At 30.9% G+C, this 19,268-nt stretch overlaps 3 protein-coding genes across 5 annotated transcripts; 1 reads left to right on the top strand and 2 right to left on the bottom strand.

Moving 5' to 3' along the window:
- The first annotated feature begins 862 nt into the window (after positions 1–862).
- Positions 863–2,018, top strand: LOC7474856 (germin-like protein subfamily T member 2). Its single transcript, XM_002322100.4, has one exon. It carries the CDS (start codon positions 1,210–1,212, stop codon positions 1,870–1,872), a length of 663 nt encoding a protein of 220 aa, XP_002322136.2. The 5' UTR covers positions 863–1,209; the 3' UTR covers positions 1,873–2,018.
- A 137-nt stretch (positions 2,019–2,155) lies between these two features.
- LOC7474855 (transcription factor bHLH79) lies at positions 2,156–5,568 on the bottom strand. Of its 3 annotated transcripts, XR_008057538.1 has the most exons (7): positions 5,055–5,568; positions 4,409–4,612; positions 4,114–4,179; positions 3,770–3,838; positions 3,583–3,660; positions 2,918–3,007; positions 2,156–2,529 (listed from the first exon to the last, which is right to left on the bottom strand). XR_008057538.1 is itself a non-coding variant. In XM_002321510.4 (6 exons), the coding sequence occupies exons 1-6, from the start codon at positions 5,331–5,333 to the stop codon at positions 2,401–2,403; spliced, it is 825 nt and encodes a 274-aa protein (XP_002321546.2). In that variant the 5' UTR covers positions 5,334–5,567; the 3' UTR covers positions 2,156–2,400. The 3 variants fall into 3 exon arrangements, 2 of the variants coding, with proteins under 2 accessions (XP_002321546.2, XP_024441650.1); XM_002321510.4 differs by lacking the exon at positions 2,918–3,007 and having other exon boundaries at positions 5,055–5,567; XM_024585882.2 differs by lacking the exon at positions 2,156–2,529 and having other exon boundaries at positions 2,612–3,007.
- Positions 5,569–16,462: 10,894 nt separating this feature from the next.
- LOC7474854 (uncharacterized) lies at positions 16,463–17,974 on the bottom strand. The gene is made up of 2 exons (XM_002321509.4): positions 17,079–17,974; positions 16,463–16,895 (listed from the first exon to the last, which is right to left on the bottom strand). Exons 1-2 carry the CDS (start codon positions 17,883–17,885, stop codon positions 16,740–16,742), a joined length of 963 nt encoding a protein of 320 aa, XP_002321545.2. The 5' UTR covers positions 17,886–17,974; the 3' UTR covers positions 16,463–16,739.
- Between the last annotated feature and the right edge of the window lie 1,294 nt (positions 17,975–19,268).

The following is a 19,268-nucleotide window of genomic DNA, read 5'->3' as shown; positions in this document are numbered from 1 at the left end:
ACTATAATATTCTTCTATTCTTCTGTTAATGAGTTGGATTAAACTTTCTAGTAGCATGAGCGGACGTTTTACAGAATGCAGATTTGACTTTTGACTCTGAAACAACGCATCAATTTTCTTCAAAGCCTTCAAGAAATTAATTTGGGTGGCCCGTAACATGACATGGATTTTATGCTTCTGCTATTGGAATAGGATTAAACGTTCTGATATGCCATCAATGAGAAGCCATGGTTAGTTGTCCAATGAACATGATATCCGATCCTTAGAAATAGTGCTTGATGTGAAATGGGTAGGCATGATCTGAATTTGCCAAGTGAGATGCTGGAAATCTGCATTGGATTGGAGATAACCATCTTTCACGATGCTTGTTCTTTCAAAGTTGTTTGACGTATAAAATGGAAGTAAATGGAATCCTTACAAGTAGAGGTGATCATTTTTTTAAAAAAAGTAGAGACCTGTGTGCTGAGTGACAACGGACTTGGTGGCTAATGGCTTTTATTCAGCTAGCTCTGAAGTGGCTGAGGGGAAAAAAATAAAAAGAAGACCTCAACTGGGACGGGAGTAAAGGTCAATACAGCTAATTTTGGAGTTAAATAACTATTACTAACAACAATGGTTACCTGCAAGAATATATGCACCTTGTTTCGTGACCGTCGCCAGAAAACAAAAGGTCCACCCCAGCCATTTAAGAAAGAGTAGATGGATGTCTAAGAATGCAACTACTCCAACCACTAAGTTCCCAATAATCTACATCAAGAACGAGGACCACAGTGCAACAACTACTAAAATGACCAGATCCTATTGGCTTAAGTGTTGCACAATACGTTTTCGGAAGAAAATTTTGGCTCAAGAACAATCCTTTTTCCCCGTATTTACACTTCCTCTTCAGGATGGGTGCAAGGAAATCACTTTGATTATATGTTATTTCATTGTCATTGACCATTTCAAGTCTCTTTAAAAATATATCAGCTCTAGCCTTTCCATTCTATACCATTTCTTTCGCCATCTCGCCAACTCGTACCACAAGTCAGTCAACTGCACCGATTTTTCTTGGTCATCATCAACTTGCACATATCAGGGGCTAAGATTGTTAATGGGGTTCTGAAAGAGATAAAAGAGCAACATGTAAAGACCAGTGATCTTTAATTATTACTGTATCCGCTCACTCACTTTCCAATCACCACCCTGCCTACTGTTTTTGCAACCGCCATGATCTCTATGCCACCGTTTCACTTGCTCTGTACCCTGATAGGGTTGTTGCTTCTTCCCTTGCATATCAATTCAGCTGATCCAGATCTACTGCAGGACTTCTGTGTTGCAGACTTAAAAGCCCCCCTGTCTGTAAATGGCTTCCCTTGTAAACCTGAGGCAAAAGTAACTTCAGATGATTTTTTCTTTGATGGGTTAAGCAAAGAGGGAAACACAACAAACATATTTGGTTGGTCTGTGACTGCAGCAAATGTCCTTGCCTTTCCTGGCCTCAATTCTCTTGGAATTTCCATGAACCGAGTAGACTTTGCCCCCGGCGGACTGAACCCACCTCACTCACACCCTCGTGCAACTGAGACTGGTGTGATCATTGAAGGGAAGCTACTTGTAGGATTTGTGACAACTAGCAATGTGTTTCATTCCAAAGTATTGACTGTCGGGCAGATGTTTGTTGTTCCTAGGGGTCTTGTTCACTTTCAGCTAAATGTTGGGGAAGGGAAGGCCCTCCTTTTCACAGCTTTCAACAGTCACTTGCCTGGGTCAGCCGTCGTCCCAACAACTCTCTTTGCTTCAAGACCTTCAATTCCCGATGATGTGTTAACCAAGGCCTTCCAAGTAGGAAATGATGTAATCGACAACATAAAATCCAAGTTTAGTTCTTGAGCGTTCTCACATATCCTCGGTAGATTTACAAGGTGATCCTTGTGCTTGTCTCGGCTCCTTTCCCATACCCTTCACAACCAAATTATCAGATTGAGGTTATTGTTCCCATGTTCTGTTAATCCTTATTACCTTCTTTGTTTCTTTCACTTGTCCTTTCAATTTTCGTTTTTCCTTCTGCTAGGTTTTAGAGTAATAACAAAAACATGTGAGGCATTTGCATATCAGTTTTCCTTCGCCACAATCACCCAATTCAAAACATGGATTTTGCACCTTAACAAGCATATTCCGACAACAAGGTAGAAGAGTTATAAATTAGAAGCACAATCCTTTTGGTACAGTTATCTGAACTGAACTCGCTCTAGGAGATTCCGTTTAGATACACATGCGTAAAGGCAAATTCAGTCAGATGATACGATGCAATTAAAGATCAGATGTATTTTCTACAAATGAAATGAGTAAACACATTTATGCACGGGGAAGCCAGTAACAAATTTCCCCTAAAGAAACTAAATAAATCTAGCTCCTTGATTACGTTGCTCTTTCGAAACTTCCACCAACCTGCATATGTAGCCATTCGGATTGGGATCCTTGAACATATTCTCTTGTTGGTTGTGGGCCAGATATCATCCCAGTAGCTACAAATGGCTGTGCCCCAAGCTACAACAAGCAATCGAGTGGTTGAACAAATCACACGACAGAGAAAACTAACAGAAATATTTACTGGTACAGCTATACTCTCTTCATGAGAAAACAAACACTCCTTGTTTATAAAGGTAAGCCGCATTCAAACTATGTTTATATGTAAATGCTCTATGGAATGAACATATGAATCAACTATATAAAAGCAGGAGAGCACAACCCCCATCCCTCCCTCCTTCCCCAAGCAGACACCCATGGGGGGTGGGGGTGGGCTGGAATGATGCAAAACCAAACAGAAGTAATGGAGTCCCTTGACTGGATTACGAATACATCATAGAATACATTTGTTTGCTTGTTCAAAAACATGAGCAATTGTTAATATGACATGAGATTGACAGCGTGAAACCTCTCTTGAAGTTAATATTGCTCTCACTACGAGAAACCTTTGGCTGCTTTTTGCGTGCCCATGTGTAAACCTGTCAACCTACATGCAAAACTGGGGCAACGGCAGTTGGAATTCAGTATTTCTTTAGGGCAATTTTCCTAATTGCACCAAACACAAAACTTTATTACAGATCCTGGTTCTTAGACATCAGAAATACTGAATACTAGAAGATGTTAGCTTGTTCACATTCAGTGCAAGCTACCACATGTTGGGCACAGTGGAAGCATTGCCTAACAATCAGAATTCTTGGCAGCCTTTCAAAACCACTACACAGAGAGACCTTTAACTGAGATTTTAAAACAAAGCAGTTTGTCTTTAATCTGTAGGCTCTTCCCTCCTCGAAACAACAATCTTAACCAAGAGATGAAAGACAAATCAGCTAGCAAGTATTTAAAATTGCAATGGTGCAATCTGGGTCAATAGCCAAGACAAGTGCTCACCACTTAACTTTCCACCCTGGCGGTATCAATATCACATTTATTTTCTTGGTAGTCATAGTTATTACACGGGAATCAACAATGGCAAAGCAATCGTAAGAAAGATGCCAGAAACTACCCCCATACTATGGTAAATAAATTATATGATGATGTAAGACTCAAGTGCTCAATCAAGTTATGTCAACTTACATCTTTTGGATGAAGGTGTTCAGTCGTGGGGCTAGTGTTCATCCTTGAATTTACTGCTTCTAGCTTCATTGAGAGGAACTATAAAATCAAATTAAAAAAAGAATAGATCCAGGTTCAACTTCAACAGAGCATAAAGAAAATAAATGGTCTTGAAATGGCAATAAGCATTATAAGATAGGGATACTACCTCAACCTGACATTGGAGTGACTGGATATAATTAATTATCTCATCAAGGACAAGTGCTTTGCCGATAACCTAGTTACAAGAATAAAACATGCATGTATTGCGTTAGGAAATTATTGTGATTTAGATGACACTGAATTAGGAACTTAGGTTGACACCTTGGATACTCCAAATTGTCGGTTAGGAGATAGCTAAATTACAAGGGATCTAGTATGGAACACAGCAAAGACAAGGCAACAGGTTCATCCTAAGTCTACCTAGACCCTTTCTTTAATATTTTTGTTGGAAAAAAATTTCCAGGACTATAGTAAAACGACTAAGAGAAGACCAGCAAGACAATTGAGCACCTTATTACACCCAGGGACCAGATCTTGGAGCATGTTCATCCTCTCACTAATCTTTTCTCTCCGAGCCTGCCAAAAGCAAGTCTACAGTAAGCAACAGGTTTCAAAAATGATAACCATTCAAACGTCTGAAGGCTAAAACAGATAAACAAGTCCGCAACAGTCTAGCAAAATGATTTTAATTTCATATCAACCTGAATACATTTTACACGAAGAACATGAAAGTCCTGGTTCTTTCTTTTTCAAATTGAGAAACGATTTAAAAATTGGCAAATTTAAGAGGGCGGAAGCAAATTACTCTCTCCGCTAAACTGTGGCTATCAGTCGCTTGGCCCCTTCTTGCTCTGACATGAATATAATCTTGCTTAGGCGGCTCTGATGGTTTACTGCTTTGTTCGGCTGTCTTGTTATTAGCAGCAGAACTTGCTTCAGTTTCAGCTCTTGAATCGTTGTTTTCACTCCTTGATCCCGATATTTTCCTCCGCTTACCATTTGAATCATTCTATCACAAATACAAAGAAAAGAAAGGTATAGACATGCATCATTTTCAATTCAAGGAAAAATTCATTTATATCTCCTAACCTAACATCTTAAGTCCAAAAAGGCTGAAAATTTCAATCCATAAATAACAACCCTAAACTTCATTCAAAGGTTTATAATTGCAAAGCAAGTAAATAGAAGAAAATTCAATTCCCATTTAAAAGAACCCAAACTCAAAACTCAACTTTTTTCAAGAGCTATTATATTCAGTTTATACATATAAAGAGTGGCAATCTAAGAAAAAGTCTCCTTTAAACATTTTCATCAGCAAAAAAAATAAAGTCCGAACATTTATCATTTCAGGCTTAAACTAACCATTCCAGCTAGAAAAAAGAAAAGAAAAAAATCCAGCCTTTCGAGAAACCAAACGAAAGGAATGAAAAGAAACTGAAGTAGAAACAAACCAAATCATTGGCGCTAGTGGTGGTAGAAACCATTTTGGACGAGTCATCCTTCTCGGAACTGAAATCTCTGGTCTTCCTAATCCTAGTTCCATTTCCACTACTCTGATCTGTCAAAGTGGATTCCTCAAGGGACCCATCTGGGTCGGCCAAATTATCCATCCGGAGGCCCAAACGAGTGGAAGAAGGAGGAGGAGGTGGAAAAGGCCAAATCTCAGTTAATGTGTAGGAAGATGGGTTGGCCGCAGAGAAGGAGGTCTCGTTTATCAATGGAGGATCCATAATGGATGGGATTGGATTGGATTCACTAGAGAGAAGACAGCGTGTACCTGTGAACTATAAGTTTACGCTTCCTCAATGTCAGACTGGGAGTGAGAGTGGGTTTTTTTTATTTTTTTCCCCTGTGCTTCGGAGAGAGAGAGAGACTGAGCTAGAGTGATTGTTTTTTAACTATATATGCGCAGTATGCTCCCTCTGCATTTTATCCCTGTCTGCGTATATCGAGTCTTTAACCTCCTCTTCCTCATCATCATCATCATATTATTATTATTATTATTATTATTATTACTATTAATATTGTTACTGCTCTACTAATTATTTTATTAAAAAAAACTAAAAGGTTATGAGATTTTATGCTTCCTAATCCACGGTATTTTTTTTAAATTTTTTTTAAGTTATTTTACTTTTTCATAATTTTATCCTTGAGTTAACGTGGAATTGGAATTGGTGATTTATTTTGCTAGTTTGATATTGAATTCTCACAATGCCGGAAAAAAAAAAGTCTGGTTAATGTTGGGAAAACAGAATTTAATTTAATTTAATTTATTTAAAATAATTGAAACTTTAGGGATTATATTAGAAAGTAAAGTAAATGTTCAACTTTTTGTGTTTTTGCAAAATCAATGACTAAATTTTAACCCCTTTCTTTGCACTTAACTTTTCTTTTTCAATTTAATCCTTTAGATAGTGTTGATGTGGGATTGAACTTGATAGTATATTTCATTTAACTTGATTTTGCGATATCGAGGTATTATAAAAAATTTATGAAGCTCAATTGCTACTTATTTAGCAAGATAGATAGATAAAATATAATTTTATTGATTTGAAATAATTAAATATTTAAGGAGTAAGTTTGAAATTGAAATAAATATTCATCCCCTTGTTTTTTTTTTTTTTTTTTTTTTGCAAAGCTATGGATTGAAGTGGAGAATTGGATGTAGCGTGTTGTTTCAGCTTGTTTAATGTTGGATTTTTGAAAAATAAAAATATAAAGCTTGGTTAATGCTCAAATTAAAAAAATAAAATTTTATTTTATTTATTCAAAATAATTAAAGCTTTAAGGACATGATTTAAAACTAAAACAAATGTTCAACTTTTTTTTTTTTCAAAATCAGAGACTACTGTTCAACCCCCTTTTCAATCTTTTTCCTTTTCACTTAACTCTTTTTTTTTAAAAAAAAAAAGACCCTTTGAGATATTGTTGATGTGAAATTGGACTTAATGATTTATTTTGTTTGGCTTAGTTTTAAGTTCTTGTGGTGCCATAAAAAAAATTATAGAGCTCGAATAATACTTAATTTGACAAAATAAAAAATAATTATATTTTTAGGGATCAAATTTGAAATTAAAATACATATTTAGTCTTTTTTTTATTAAGCTAAAGACTGAAGTAGAGAATTAGTTTATGCATGTCACACGCGCGCTAGCATGTGAGGGATGCTAATGTGATATTGTGGTGCGAGGTTGTGATATGGTAGTGTAAGTGACCTCCTTAGAGATCCAACAATGGTTATTTTTGGTATCATCTCTATGAGTGCTTTGTCATGAGATCGTGTGTGTCAACGATGAAGATCTAGTATGGTCTCAGTATCCCTTTTTTTTTTTCTATCATATGCTCTCTCCTTTCTCGCTCCTCACTTTCCACATTAGCTTTCTTTAAAATAGTAAAGTGGCCTATCTGTTTTTTATGTCAAATTTAGTCTCTGTTTTTTATTGCTATTTTTTTGTTTTTTTAATTGATTTTTTTTTTAATTTTATACTTCAATATTTGGTTGGTGGAATATTGAAATTTCTAATTTTTTTTATTTGGTTTCTATGGTGTAATCTCGGTTTCACCTAAGTCACGAGTTTAGAAGGTTAACCCAAGTTGAGTTATTTTTATTTTTTTTAGTTTTTTTTCAATTTCATACTTTAACATTTAGTTGATTGAAAATAAGGCTTCTTAATGTTTTAAAGCACTAATAAATTACATATAAATTGAACAAAATCTTTCAATTGTAATCATTTTTTTCTCAATTGCTTTTTATATAGGGTTATCTTAGTCTCATGACTTAAATAGCGGATTGGGTAGGTTAATCCAGAATAAGTGGGAATATTTTTTTATTGTTTTTTAAAATGATTTTTTTAAATTTTATCCTTGAATATTAGGTTGGTTGGTAATTAAGTTTCATAATTTTTTCAATTTACTCTTTATAGGAATTATTATGTTCTCATGATCTGAGTTGCGAGTTTAATAGATTTACCTGAATTAACTCGAGTTATTTTTTGTGTTTTTTTTTAAGGAATTGAATGTTTCTTTTCATTTTTTTCTTTCAATACTGGATTATTTAAGAATTGAGTTTAATTATTTATTTTAATTTGTTTTCTATATGGAAATCATAGTCTCTTAACTTGGACTGTGAATTTTATAGGTTAACTAGGGTTAACCTGAATCTATCAATATATCATTATCTTAATATTAAAAAAATATATCATTCAATATGTTAGCATTTAAATATCTTAAAAAAATATCATGCAATATACATCAAATTTTGAGTTTATAATTTGATTTTTTTCTACTAGTAAATATGTTAACAATGTCTTGATTTTTTTTATATAATTAAAAAATTATTAATCCAACTCGTGGCAGAATCTAGTATAAAACAAATCAGTCTTTTACTATTATTGTGATTGCAATTATTAATATAAAATTAATCAATCTTTTATTGTTGCAGAACCCTGTAGTGAAGCAATGTTCATCAAAGTTCATTTACTTTTACTCGTCATTGTTTATGGCTAACTTTTTTTTCTTTTTAGTCTCTTTTTTTTTTTAATTTGGTCATTGAATTTTTTTTCTTTTAATTTCCTCCTTCAAAGTTGTGTTATCATGATTTTTATGTGTTGGAATTTATTTCACATTGCATGTTCACATGTATGTTATGTGTCATAGGATGTTCTAATGTTAAATTAAAAATTGATATTACAAAATTAAATTTTAGGTTATATTTATAAAAATTAATAACATAAGAACCAAATCTAACACCTAAAAAAACAGAGCCATTTTCCATTTCTATTGTTCAAAAAATGTGAAAGTTTTCAGTTTAGTACCTTAAGATGTAATTGTTTGATATTTGATCCGTGTTGTTTCATAATTTTAACTTTTGATCCTAAAATTAATTTTTTTCAAGATTTAAATATTAAATGTTGAGAGACTAGAGGGAAAGTCATCGCAAAAAAAAAAAAAAAGTGTTTGATCAGCCATATTTTAATCACATAAAAGTTGATCTTGTATTAGAGATGGGAGTTTAGTGATCCTGATTTTTTCTCTTTTATTTTGTTAGAAAAAATAGGTTGAATTTGATGAAATTTTTTGGATTCATGTCTTAACCAATCAAACCCGTGATTTGGGTTCTTAATTTCATTATGTTTAAGAGCTTTGTTTTTTAAAAATTATTTTTTATTTAGTTATATGATAATAAAAGTAAACGCTCATAAAGTTGAGTACGATCAAATATTAGAATATTTGTTTGATACTATAATAATTTCATAAAAAAAACAAACTGAAGTAATTTATGAAAATAAATTCAAAATTGAAAAAAAAAGGAGAAATGCAAAAAAAAATAAAAATTATTATTTATATAAACAGTAAAGAACATGAGTTGACAATCCAATTCTGTTATAAATTATTATTTACCTATGATAAATTTTTTTTATAAATTATCTTTACTGGGACATGATCTAAGTGATCAATGTAAAAACTCATACAATGTGTCCATTTACATAACGTATACTCCACCGTATTGATTCTTTGAAATTTCAGTTGATCGTTTTTGTGTTCACAAGAAATTAATTGGAATTCAAAATAATAATAATAATTTTTAGCTTTTTAGCTTATTAATTTTTAACATTTTAGCGTATAAAAATGTATTTTATTTATTAGGTGCATTTCTATTTTCTAATTAATATAATTTTTGTTTTTGATAAAAATATCTTTTTATTAGTAGCATGTTTTTTGAATAAAAATTTAAAAGCTATTAAAATAAATATTCATAAAAACTTTAATCAAGAAAAAATGTATATATTCAATCAAAACTCACTTCTTAATTGCTTTCTTTTTTGTTTTCATCAACATGTTTTTTTTTATATATGAGAATAATAGTTTTTAAAAATAAACTTACATATCTAAAAAACAAGTTTTAATTAAAAAAGAATCAAGAGCTGATAATTTATAAGTGATAAAAAAAAATAATCAATGTAAAAAAATCATGTAAACATTTATAGTAAAAATAAATATTTTATTCTCATTTAATATTCATTTACATATTGTTTTTTACATGAACTTTACATACAGGTTCATGTAAAATAATTCACAAATCAATTGTTCATGTCATCATAAAAAATGATAAACTTATTTGAAAAAAATATGGTAAAATAGGATAATATTTTATATATAATTTATTTTTATATTTTTTTAGTTATTCTTATTCATAATTAAAACAAGAAATTAAAAAAAAAAACTGAATGGTAACATTAAAGAGCTAAGACTGTCTGGCTCTTTTTGTTTAATGGGGATCAACTGCCCTCAATTTTTTTAATGAAACCAACGGCGCGTCATCCGTCCTGGCATAAGGCGCCTCGTTATCTGTTAGATGTATATGTCTATTGTGTCCAAGTGTGTGTGTGTATATATATATATATTAAAGCTAATCTGTTAGATGAATTATACAAAGAAAATACTCGCGCGGGTCTGATAATTTTTTTTTGATAAAAATAAATAAATATATAAGTTTTTCAAATGTATTTTTTTTTTCAAAAATAATTCTAATTATAAATCAAAAAACTTATAAATTTTAACTCAATATATTGAGAACCATTTGTGTCGATACATGCAAAAAAACAAAGTGTTAATGTATCTATTCAATTCACCTCACTACAGGTCGAATAAACTTTTTTTAATACAAAAGAATTAATGTGTAGGTGTTATTAGTGTGCTTTTTTTACATCGAGTAAAAAATATAACTGTGAATTAAAAAGTCGATGCTTATATATAATAAAATATAATAAAGATCATATGCATTAATAAAAATATATAAGATCTCAAACTAATTTTTAACATAGTAGAAGAACGGAATAATATTACAATTGCTATAGTGAAACATTATTTTCTTAGTCTTTGTATAATAAGTCTTTTTAAAAAAATATAAAGAAAAAAATTTACAAAAGAGTAAAGATAAGAACAAAAAAAAAATGGTATAAATAGACTAAGTTTAGAATGATAAATATTTAAAGTGTAAAAAATAAAAAATAATATTTTTTTCTAAAAAAAATAAAGAAAAAAAATGAAATACTAAAAAAATATTACAAAACAAATGAAGATAAGAAAAAAAGATGATAAGTAGATTAAGTGTAATATGATAAAAATATCAAATATAAAGAGAAAATAAAATATAAAAAAGCTTGTTTTCTATAAAACAAATAAACCAAAAATTACAATTCTACTATCGTTATAGTAAAAACAATTGGCAAAATTTATAATTATATTATTTCTATAGGAAAACACTATTTTCTTTTAATATATATATATATAATTTTCAATAAAATATCGGTTGAATGAAGTTTACCAAATAGGTAGTCAATCGTGAAATTGGATTCACTATTGACTATCCTACTAATTATTTGTACCTAGTGTTATAAAATCTATAATTATATATATTGAATGCACTTTAAAATTTTTTAAACTTTATAACTCCTCGGTTTAGTCTCTTAGTTTTTCATGACACCTGGAATTTTTTAGTATTCTTTAATATTATTATTTCTTCTTCTAGAAATGAACTACTTCTTCTTTATCTTAAAGATTATATATATATATATAAGAAAATGTATGAATTTTTCTTTTATGTTTTATTTTGAATAGGCATATTCTTATTTGTACTTTATCTTTTTAATATATTATCAGCACGATTACTCTACTTAATTTATATTGAAATCTTGGCATGCATGAACTCCAATGTTACGTGGCCTGTATCAATTTTAATTTTTTTTCTTTTCATTATTGTTTATACTTTATGGAATATATTTGGTTCTATAACTTATTTTGACAAATTTTCATTCCTTTATATTCATCAAGATTTAAAGTTCCTAAAGAATTGGTATTGTAAGTTCATGAAGAATTAAATAAGTCAAATACAATTCTTGAAGAACTAGTATTCTCAAAGAACTAAATAAATAGCATTCTTAAAAGACTGATTTTTTTTTTATATTCATAATTTTATTTAATAAGTTGTTTTCTTTTTCATATATAATATCGAATATGACGAAACTTGAATTTACCGCTCTTGATGCATTTGGAAATAATTTTTTTGTCATAGATCCCTGATACTGAGATTCATCTGGAAGCTATGAATCTTGGAGAGACCATCAAAGAAGAAAATACAACATCATTGCAGGATCGTGTAAAAATAATGATTTTTGTTCTCCACAATCTCCGTGAAGGATTAAAAGTTGAATATCTCACAATAAAAGATCCTCTTATGCTATGGCAAAATCTAAAGGAAAGATATGACCACTAAAAGTTCACCATACTTCCTCAAGCTCGTTATGATTGGTTGAACTTGAGGTTGCAAGATTTTAAACCGGTTGGTGAATATAATTCAGCTCTTTTTAAAATTACCTCACAGCTAAAATTGTGTGGTGAAAATATCATAGAATACTAAATGTTAGAGAAAATATTCTCTACTTTTCATGCCTTAAATATTGTCATGCAGCAACAATATAGAGAACACAATTTCAAAAGGTATTTAGAACTAATTTCATGTCTTCTCATGGCTGAACAAAATAATGAACTTTTGATGAAAAATCATCAATCTCATCTCACAGGTTCTAAACCATTCCTTGAAGTGAATGAAACTTTTGTCCAAAAGACAAGAAAGAACCAAAGGTATAGATATGATAAAAATAAATGGAAAAAAAGAAGAGATAATCCTTCAAAAGATAACCCACCATACCACCAGAAGTGGAGACACAATGAACCCAAACAAGAAAATGACAAGAATTTGCATATACCTGATGATAAGTGTCATATGTGTGGTATGCATGATTATCAGTCTCGCACTTGTCGCTCATTAAAACATCTTACAGATTTATATCAAGCATCTCCGAAACAAAATGCAGTTGAGATAAATTTTATTCGTAAAGATGATTTTGAAGGTCATAATGTTTATCTTGATGTTTTTGATTTCTTTAAAAACCCAGATAAAACAGATAGCGTGCTTAGTTGTGGAATTCTTGGGTTTATTTGTATTAAGATATTTATCTTACTGTATTTTCAATAAACAATGTCAAATTTACTTTAGTTAAATAATACAACTTTAATTATATTTTGAATAGAGGCATGACTTTTCATTATGAAGATTTATATCTATCAAACAGTGCAACAACGCACACAATTCTCAAGGAAAAGAAATACTTTGAATATTTGACATTAACCAAAGCTAATATCACTACAATATCAGGTCCAATAAACATGATTAAAGACTCCGGAAGAGCTAATATTTTGTTACCAAATAACACAAAACTTGACATTAAAGATGTATTATATTCACCTGAGTTCAGAAGAAATTTACCAAGTTTTAAAGATATATGTGCTAATGGTTATCATATTGAAACAATAGATGAAGACAAAAAGGAATATCTTTATATTATTTCATATATTTAAGGCCAAAAGCTTATACTTGAAAAATTACCTACTTTCTCTTTTGGAATTTATTATACGATCATGAAATCTATTGAAACAAATTTTGTAATACACCAGAAGTGTTCCAACCCAAAAATATTTATGCTTTGACATGATCAACTTGGACATCCGGGATCAATAATGATACGACGAATTATTGAAAACTCACATTGACATCATTTAAAGAACCTGAAGATTCTTTTACCAAGTGAAAATCTATGTGTTGCATGTTCTCAAGGTAAATTAATTATCAAACCATCTCCATCAAAGGTTGTTATAGAATCACTATCTTTTCTCGAAAGAATTCAATGAGATATATGTGGACCTATTCATCCACCATGCAGACCTTTTAGATATTTTATGGTATTGATTGATGTATAAAGTAAATGATCATATGTTTGTTTACTTTCTGGTCAAAATGTTGCATTTGCTAGATTAATAGCACATATTATCCGACTATGGACGCAATTTCTTGATTATCCAATAAAGAAAATTCGATTGGACAATATTGGTGAGTTTACTTCTCAAGCATTTGATAATTTTTGCACTTATATCGGAATTGATGTTGAACATCCTGTTGCCTATGTACATACTTAAAATGGTTTAGCATAATCATTAATAAAGCGCCTTCAATTAATTGCTAAACCATTATTTATGAAATCAAAATTGCCTACATTTGTTTGAGGACATACTATATTACATATTGCATCATTGGTTAGAATTAGATCAAGTGTTTACCATAAATATTCTCCTTTGCAACTTGTTTTTGGTATATCACCAAATATATTTCATTTATGAACTTTTAGTTACACAGTTTATGTGCCCATAACACCCCTACAAAGGACTAAAATGGGTCCACAACGTAAAATGTGAGTTTATGTTGGTTTTGATTCTTTATATATTATTAGATTCTTTGAACCTTTAACTAATGATGTTTTTAAATCATGTTTTGAACACTACCATTTATGTCGGTTTTGATTCTCTGTGAGATTGGTCATAGGTGTTCTAGTTTCCTTTAAAACTAATAACAACTCCTTTTATCTTTTATTTTATCAAACCCTAATGCATTGATTTATCTATTATGAATTATTTATGATATGTCTTTGGTCATGTTGATTTATTTGTGTTAAATGATGTGTGTTGCATTGGTTTTCTCATGTCAAATGATTTGTGTTACGTTATCAATCTTAAATAGGGGCGTTTTGATTTTAATATATAGAAGTCTTCGTTTTATGCGAGGATTTTTTTTTATAGGTGCAGAATAGTTGATTTATGATTGAATGTGTAAATTCTACGTGAGGTATGCCAATTTTTAGTCAAAAAAAGAATTTGTGCTTATATAGTAATTTTTCAACTAATAAAATAAATGATAGGATTATTTTCATATTTCAAAGAGTGGGTCCAAAGCTTAATTTTTAACATTCATACGGGTTCAACACCTATTTTAAAATTCTGAATCGACAAAATCTTCGTTGTAGGGATTAACATCAATATTTTTTGTAAAATTCATAAATTGATGAAATTTTTTATTTTTAAGGATTAATATCAATATTTAAAAAAACAATTTCTAAATTGATAAAATATCTTACTTTGAGGGATTAATGTTAATATTTTTTTCGTAAAATTTCCAAATCAACAAAATCTCTAATTTTTCAGGATTAATGTTAAAATTTTTCTTAAATTCCCAAATCAATGAAATATCATATTTTTAGGAATTAATATCAATATTTTGTTAAAATTTCCAAAATTGACAAAATCTCTTATTTTTAAAGATTAATAACAAAATTTTTATTAAAATTATGACGTCAACGAAATATTTTATTTTTAAATATTAATGTCAAAATTTTTAATTCAAATCAAAATGTGATTAAATTTATTTTTAGGGATTAATATCAAATTTCATGATAAATTGTCAACATCTCTTTAAAAAAATAAATATAAAAAATTTCCATAAACATCTTATAATTTATTTCATTTTACATTTTACATTTTGCCTATACACTTTCCATCGTTATTCAACTCAAAATTTAAACCAAAAAAAATAAATTTATTCTCATATACAATATAACAACTGCAACGTATCATTTTCTTTTTCCCATCTTCTCCCATTCTTCTCTCCTTTCTCTCTGATCCCTTCTTTCTTTTGTTTTAATTAAAGGAGAGAAGATTGTTTCAATCAAAGACAGAAATTAGTTGCAGAAAATTACGCGAGGATTTATTATAGTCTCTAGAACAGCAAGAGGGGGGCCTGTGAAGACAGACCGGACACAAGCTCCGTTCACTGCTTCTTATAGAAATTTCAAGGTAAATGTTTGTGTTGATCTCATGGCTCTACCTTAAGCAGCTCCGTCTAGGATATAACCTGGCAATTTCAAGCACTTGATGCCCCTGGTCATAACAGACCTTGATGGGTGCAACAGAAATGCAAGGACTTCCCTCTGGGTCTCCGATCCAAGTGCAAGCGACGAAGATTCTTTGAAGAAATTGCACAGTTATTAAGCATATGTTGGTTATTTCTTTATTTTTTCTCCCGTTATGAATTTGTTAAAAAGTTCATGAAATTTCCTTTTTCTTTGTGCAAAGAGAAGTTCAATATGAAATAAATCAATTTCATTTATCCCTCCTCATATATAAATCCAATCAGTTTTTTTTATCCGGGCTTTATTTTCTCTCATGAAAATAATTAATCATGGTTTTAATTTGGGAAAAAAATTAGGGATTCGAGAGATTGGTGTTTGTGCATGTTTTCATTTGACTGAACGATCCAAAACAATCCACCATAAAACAATAAACCCCTAATTTTTTCCAAAGAGCAAAACCCAAAAACCATTACCATCAAAACCCAGAATAGTTGCAGATGTCATCCTCTTCTTTGAGTCCTTATGTGGAGAGATTATCATTGAGACCAAACCAGCATACTACATGTTTGTTAAAATACTCACAAAATTTCAAGCTTTGTAGACATGCTATAATTACTGGATTGACATTTTTTATTTGGTGGCATTTTTGTTATTTTAATATACCTAGGGTTTTTTAATTATAAATAATTGAATATTTTTTGTTGATTTTTTTTATGCCAAGCAAAGTGTTATGGACATGTAAAATTCACGATTTTTTTTTTTGTAATTTTTGAAATTATAAAGGCAAAATGTATAATAAAGTAAACTATAACATGTTCATGGTAATTTTTCCAATAAATATCATAATTTACAAGCTCAAAAACAAAAATATATATTTAATAGTAGAATAAATTTAGAAAAACATATAATAAAGATAGCCTTCTATTTAAAAAAAAAAATACAACAAGGATAGTGTCTATTTTTTGTAGACATAATTAACCTAGTACTTGAATTTTTTAGAATTATATTTAATAATAAAAAAAACAATAATGAAAGATGAAATTTCTGAAAGAAAAAAAAAATTAAGCAGAAGAAACACACAAGTGAATTGAAAGTCGTCCTATAAAAGAATTACAGAATAATGACTAGATAAAGAGTCTGACCACTGGAAAAAAAAAAAAAAAGTCCTTGAACAATTAGAGAAAAGGTAAATTTTTCATATCATATATATTTTATATTTCTGCTTTCCTAAGCAAACCAAATATACAATCTGCGAGAGGAGACAAGAAGGCTTTTTGTTTATAACTTTCGGCTTCGGAACTATCTATGCCTGTGCTTCCAAATCATACAATCCACTCATCAATCTGCTCTTTGTACTGTTGTCTTGAACAACAAGATGTACACCTTTTGATCCATGGAGAAATATAGAAATCCCCCAACTGAATGCGTCACAAAAGACCCAAAACTTGACCCCACAATGCAGTGCCAAGCCGGCCCATATGTCTTGTCAAACTCCTGCACCCAGAAGATGAAGAAAGATTGTGCTGGTGGATGAGAAAATTACTTGCAACCAAGCTACATGATTCATCAATTATTATCATCTATGATTAGCTCGCAAACCCACATCAGAAAACCAATGAAAAAGCTCGACTATGTATGCACTGATCTCACAGTTTGTAATTAACTAATTTAATTTACCTTCTTGAGGGTGGATGCAAGGGTCCTGGAGGTGAACTTCTCAAGACTATCACAAGTATTCCTGGCGCAACGAATAGCATGGATCTGCATAAATGGTGGCATGTCAACTGAAACAATTTTAGCACCGTTGCTTGCAAGAAAATCTGTCAACTCTACTTGAGACCCACAAAAGGATCTCCTCCTTCCTGTCAATGAAACTGATGGCATGCTCTTATTCATATCATTCCATTCAAGTAGATCATGATGAGCCTTCACTTCCTTTTTATCTTTCACCGTAGAAGTTACCACTTCCTTGGATTTCGTTTCATTCACTCCTGCAAACTCTTCAGCTTTCTTCCTATTGTCCAGCTGCTGCTGATCTTTAGATGACAGTTTCTTGACCCTTTGATCTTTAGATGATTCGTCTCCCTTCGCAGTTGCTGTTTTGCTCTCTAATTTTTCCACTACTTTTGTTCCAATAACCTTCTTCTTGGGCTGCTGGTGTTTCGGTTTGATGATTGAAAACCTACAAGCATCAAAATCAGCAGAGACAGTCATGGCTTTGGCTTGCAAGTGGATATCTATGCAATTAGGTGGCGGTGAGGGTAGGTGCTTGGTGGGTTTTTGGGTTGTTTTAAGATTTAGGCCTGATTTTGACATGAAAAGAAGTTCGGAAGAGGGTACAATGGGATCTGGATTTGTGGGTTTGGGGTGCCTTTTGCTTTTGAGAGTGGGATCCATGGATGTTGATGATGGATGATGATTAATGGGGGAGTCGAAGTCTAGGGATGATGCTAAGATGCGCCTGTGGTTGGTGCTGTGTGCCATGTTATGTTATTCTCTGTTTTATTTGGTGGAACGGTGGTGCAGGGTGTCTCCTTTTGTTTTGGGGGTTGTTTGGGGATAAGGAAATGAGAAAAAGGGAGGTGGGGAGGAGGATTCTATTGGATTGTTGTTCCACTGAATCAGTGATGGAATATACTTTAGTCCCTATATTTTATCAAAACTAATAAGTTAGTCCCTACTGCATCAAAGATATTTAAATTGTCCTTTGACTTGATCGTGTTTAGTTTAGTAATTTTTTTTCCCAAAAACACCTCCTTTTCTAATTAATCTCCCATATTACCCAAGTATCCTTCCTTTCTTCCTCTTTTTTTTTTTTTTCTAAAAACAAATCAACAAACATAGAATGAGATTGCAAAAGGACGCAATGAACGAGGGATTAAATAATATAATTTTTGAAAATATAAAGATTTAATGTTTTCAGATTTTGATATATTTATATTAAAAATATATTTTTAAATAAAAAATATTTTAAAAAATAACAATTAACCTATAATAACAATCAAGAAGACTAATTAATTAGTTTCATTAAGTTATAGTTAGAATTAAGTGTTTGTTGAGCACCGGGGGTTCATTGGATGGGGACATGCCGTGAGCCAGATCTGGTACTGTCTTTTTCTAACATGCGCCGGGGATGGAGGAGATGGAGCTGTTGACCGTTGACCAATCATTCCTGTTTGGACTGAGTTGTCAATAGCTTTGTTTACCACAATTTAGTCTCACGGGGTCTTTGTTATTCATAAATGTCTTCCATCCTTCCGTCTAGTCTCAAAAAATTTATTTTGATTTTTTATATAATTATTTTTAAAAGTATTTTTTATTTAAAAATATTTTTTCTATTTTTTAAAAATTATTTTAAATATTAATACATTAAAATTATTTAAAAATAAAAAAATATTAATTTAAAATAAAAAATTAAAATATTTTAAAAAGACTTGTAACACATAAAAACAAACCCATCATTTCATAACTTTAATCACATAGTTGTTAAGGTTAGAACTCCCTAACTGAAATGATGATGCAGAGTTTGAAATGCAGACAAAGAATTAAACCTTTATCAATTATGGCCGAAGGCTAGGAATGGGCCCTACCAAGTTGGGAAATGGCAAGAGTGCCCAAAAACTTACAAATGTACAGAGCAGCTTGTGTCGAATCATGTTCTTCTGAAGCTTCTATCCATGGACTTCGGTGCCTGGAATCTTTAAAAGCTCAACTACCGCCGGATGCTGCCGGGGAAGGAGAGGAGGGGACATAATTTGAAGGAGGGTTTGCTGGACGCCGTTGTAACATCCCGGAATTTTTCATAATCCCACATGTAAAAATAATTTGTTTTTAAAACAACCACATCAATCACGTATAAAACTAATT

This window comes from Populus trichocarpa, chromosome 15, assembly GCF_000002775.5.
Source record: "Populus trichocarpa isolate Nisqually-1 chromosome 15, P.trichocarpa_v4.1, whole genome shotgun sequence".
In the NCBI taxonomy this organism is placed as follows: domain Eukaryota; kingdom Viridiplantae; phylum Streptophyta; class Magnoliopsida; order Malpighiales; family Salicaceae; genus Populus; species Populus trichocarpa.
The sequence above is the reverse complement of the archived record's forward strand: the minus strand, read 5'-3'. Positions and strand labels throughout refer to the sequence as shown.

Excerpts from the sequence above, each read along its gene's own strand:
- LOC7474856 (XM_002322100.4), top strand. The coding sequence starts at position 1,210 with ATGATCTCTATGCCACCGTTTCACTTGCTCTGTACCCTGATAGGGTTG.
- LOC7474855 (XM_002321510.4), bottom strand. The coding sequence starts at position 5,333 with ATGGATCCTCCATTGATAAACGAGACCTCCTTCTCTGCGGCCAACCCA. Across the intron at positions 4,180-4,408 it reads GCCACAGTTTAGCGGAGAGA|GCTCGGAGAGAAAAGATTAG; the intron begins GTAATTTGCTTC and ends TGCTTTTGGCAG. Across the intron at positions 3,839-4,113 it reads TGGTCCCTGGGTGTAATAAG|GTTATCGGCAAAGCACTTGT; the intron begins GTGCTCAATTGT and ends TCTTGTAACTAG.
- LOC7474854 (XM_002321509.4), bottom strand. The coding sequence starts at position 17,885 with ATGGCACACAGCACCAACCACAGGCGCATCTTAGCATCATCCCTAGAC. Across the intron at positions 16,896-17,078 it reads TTGCATCCACCCTCAAGAAG|GAGTTTGACAAGACATATGG; the intron begins GTAAATTAAATT and ends TTCTGGGTGCAG.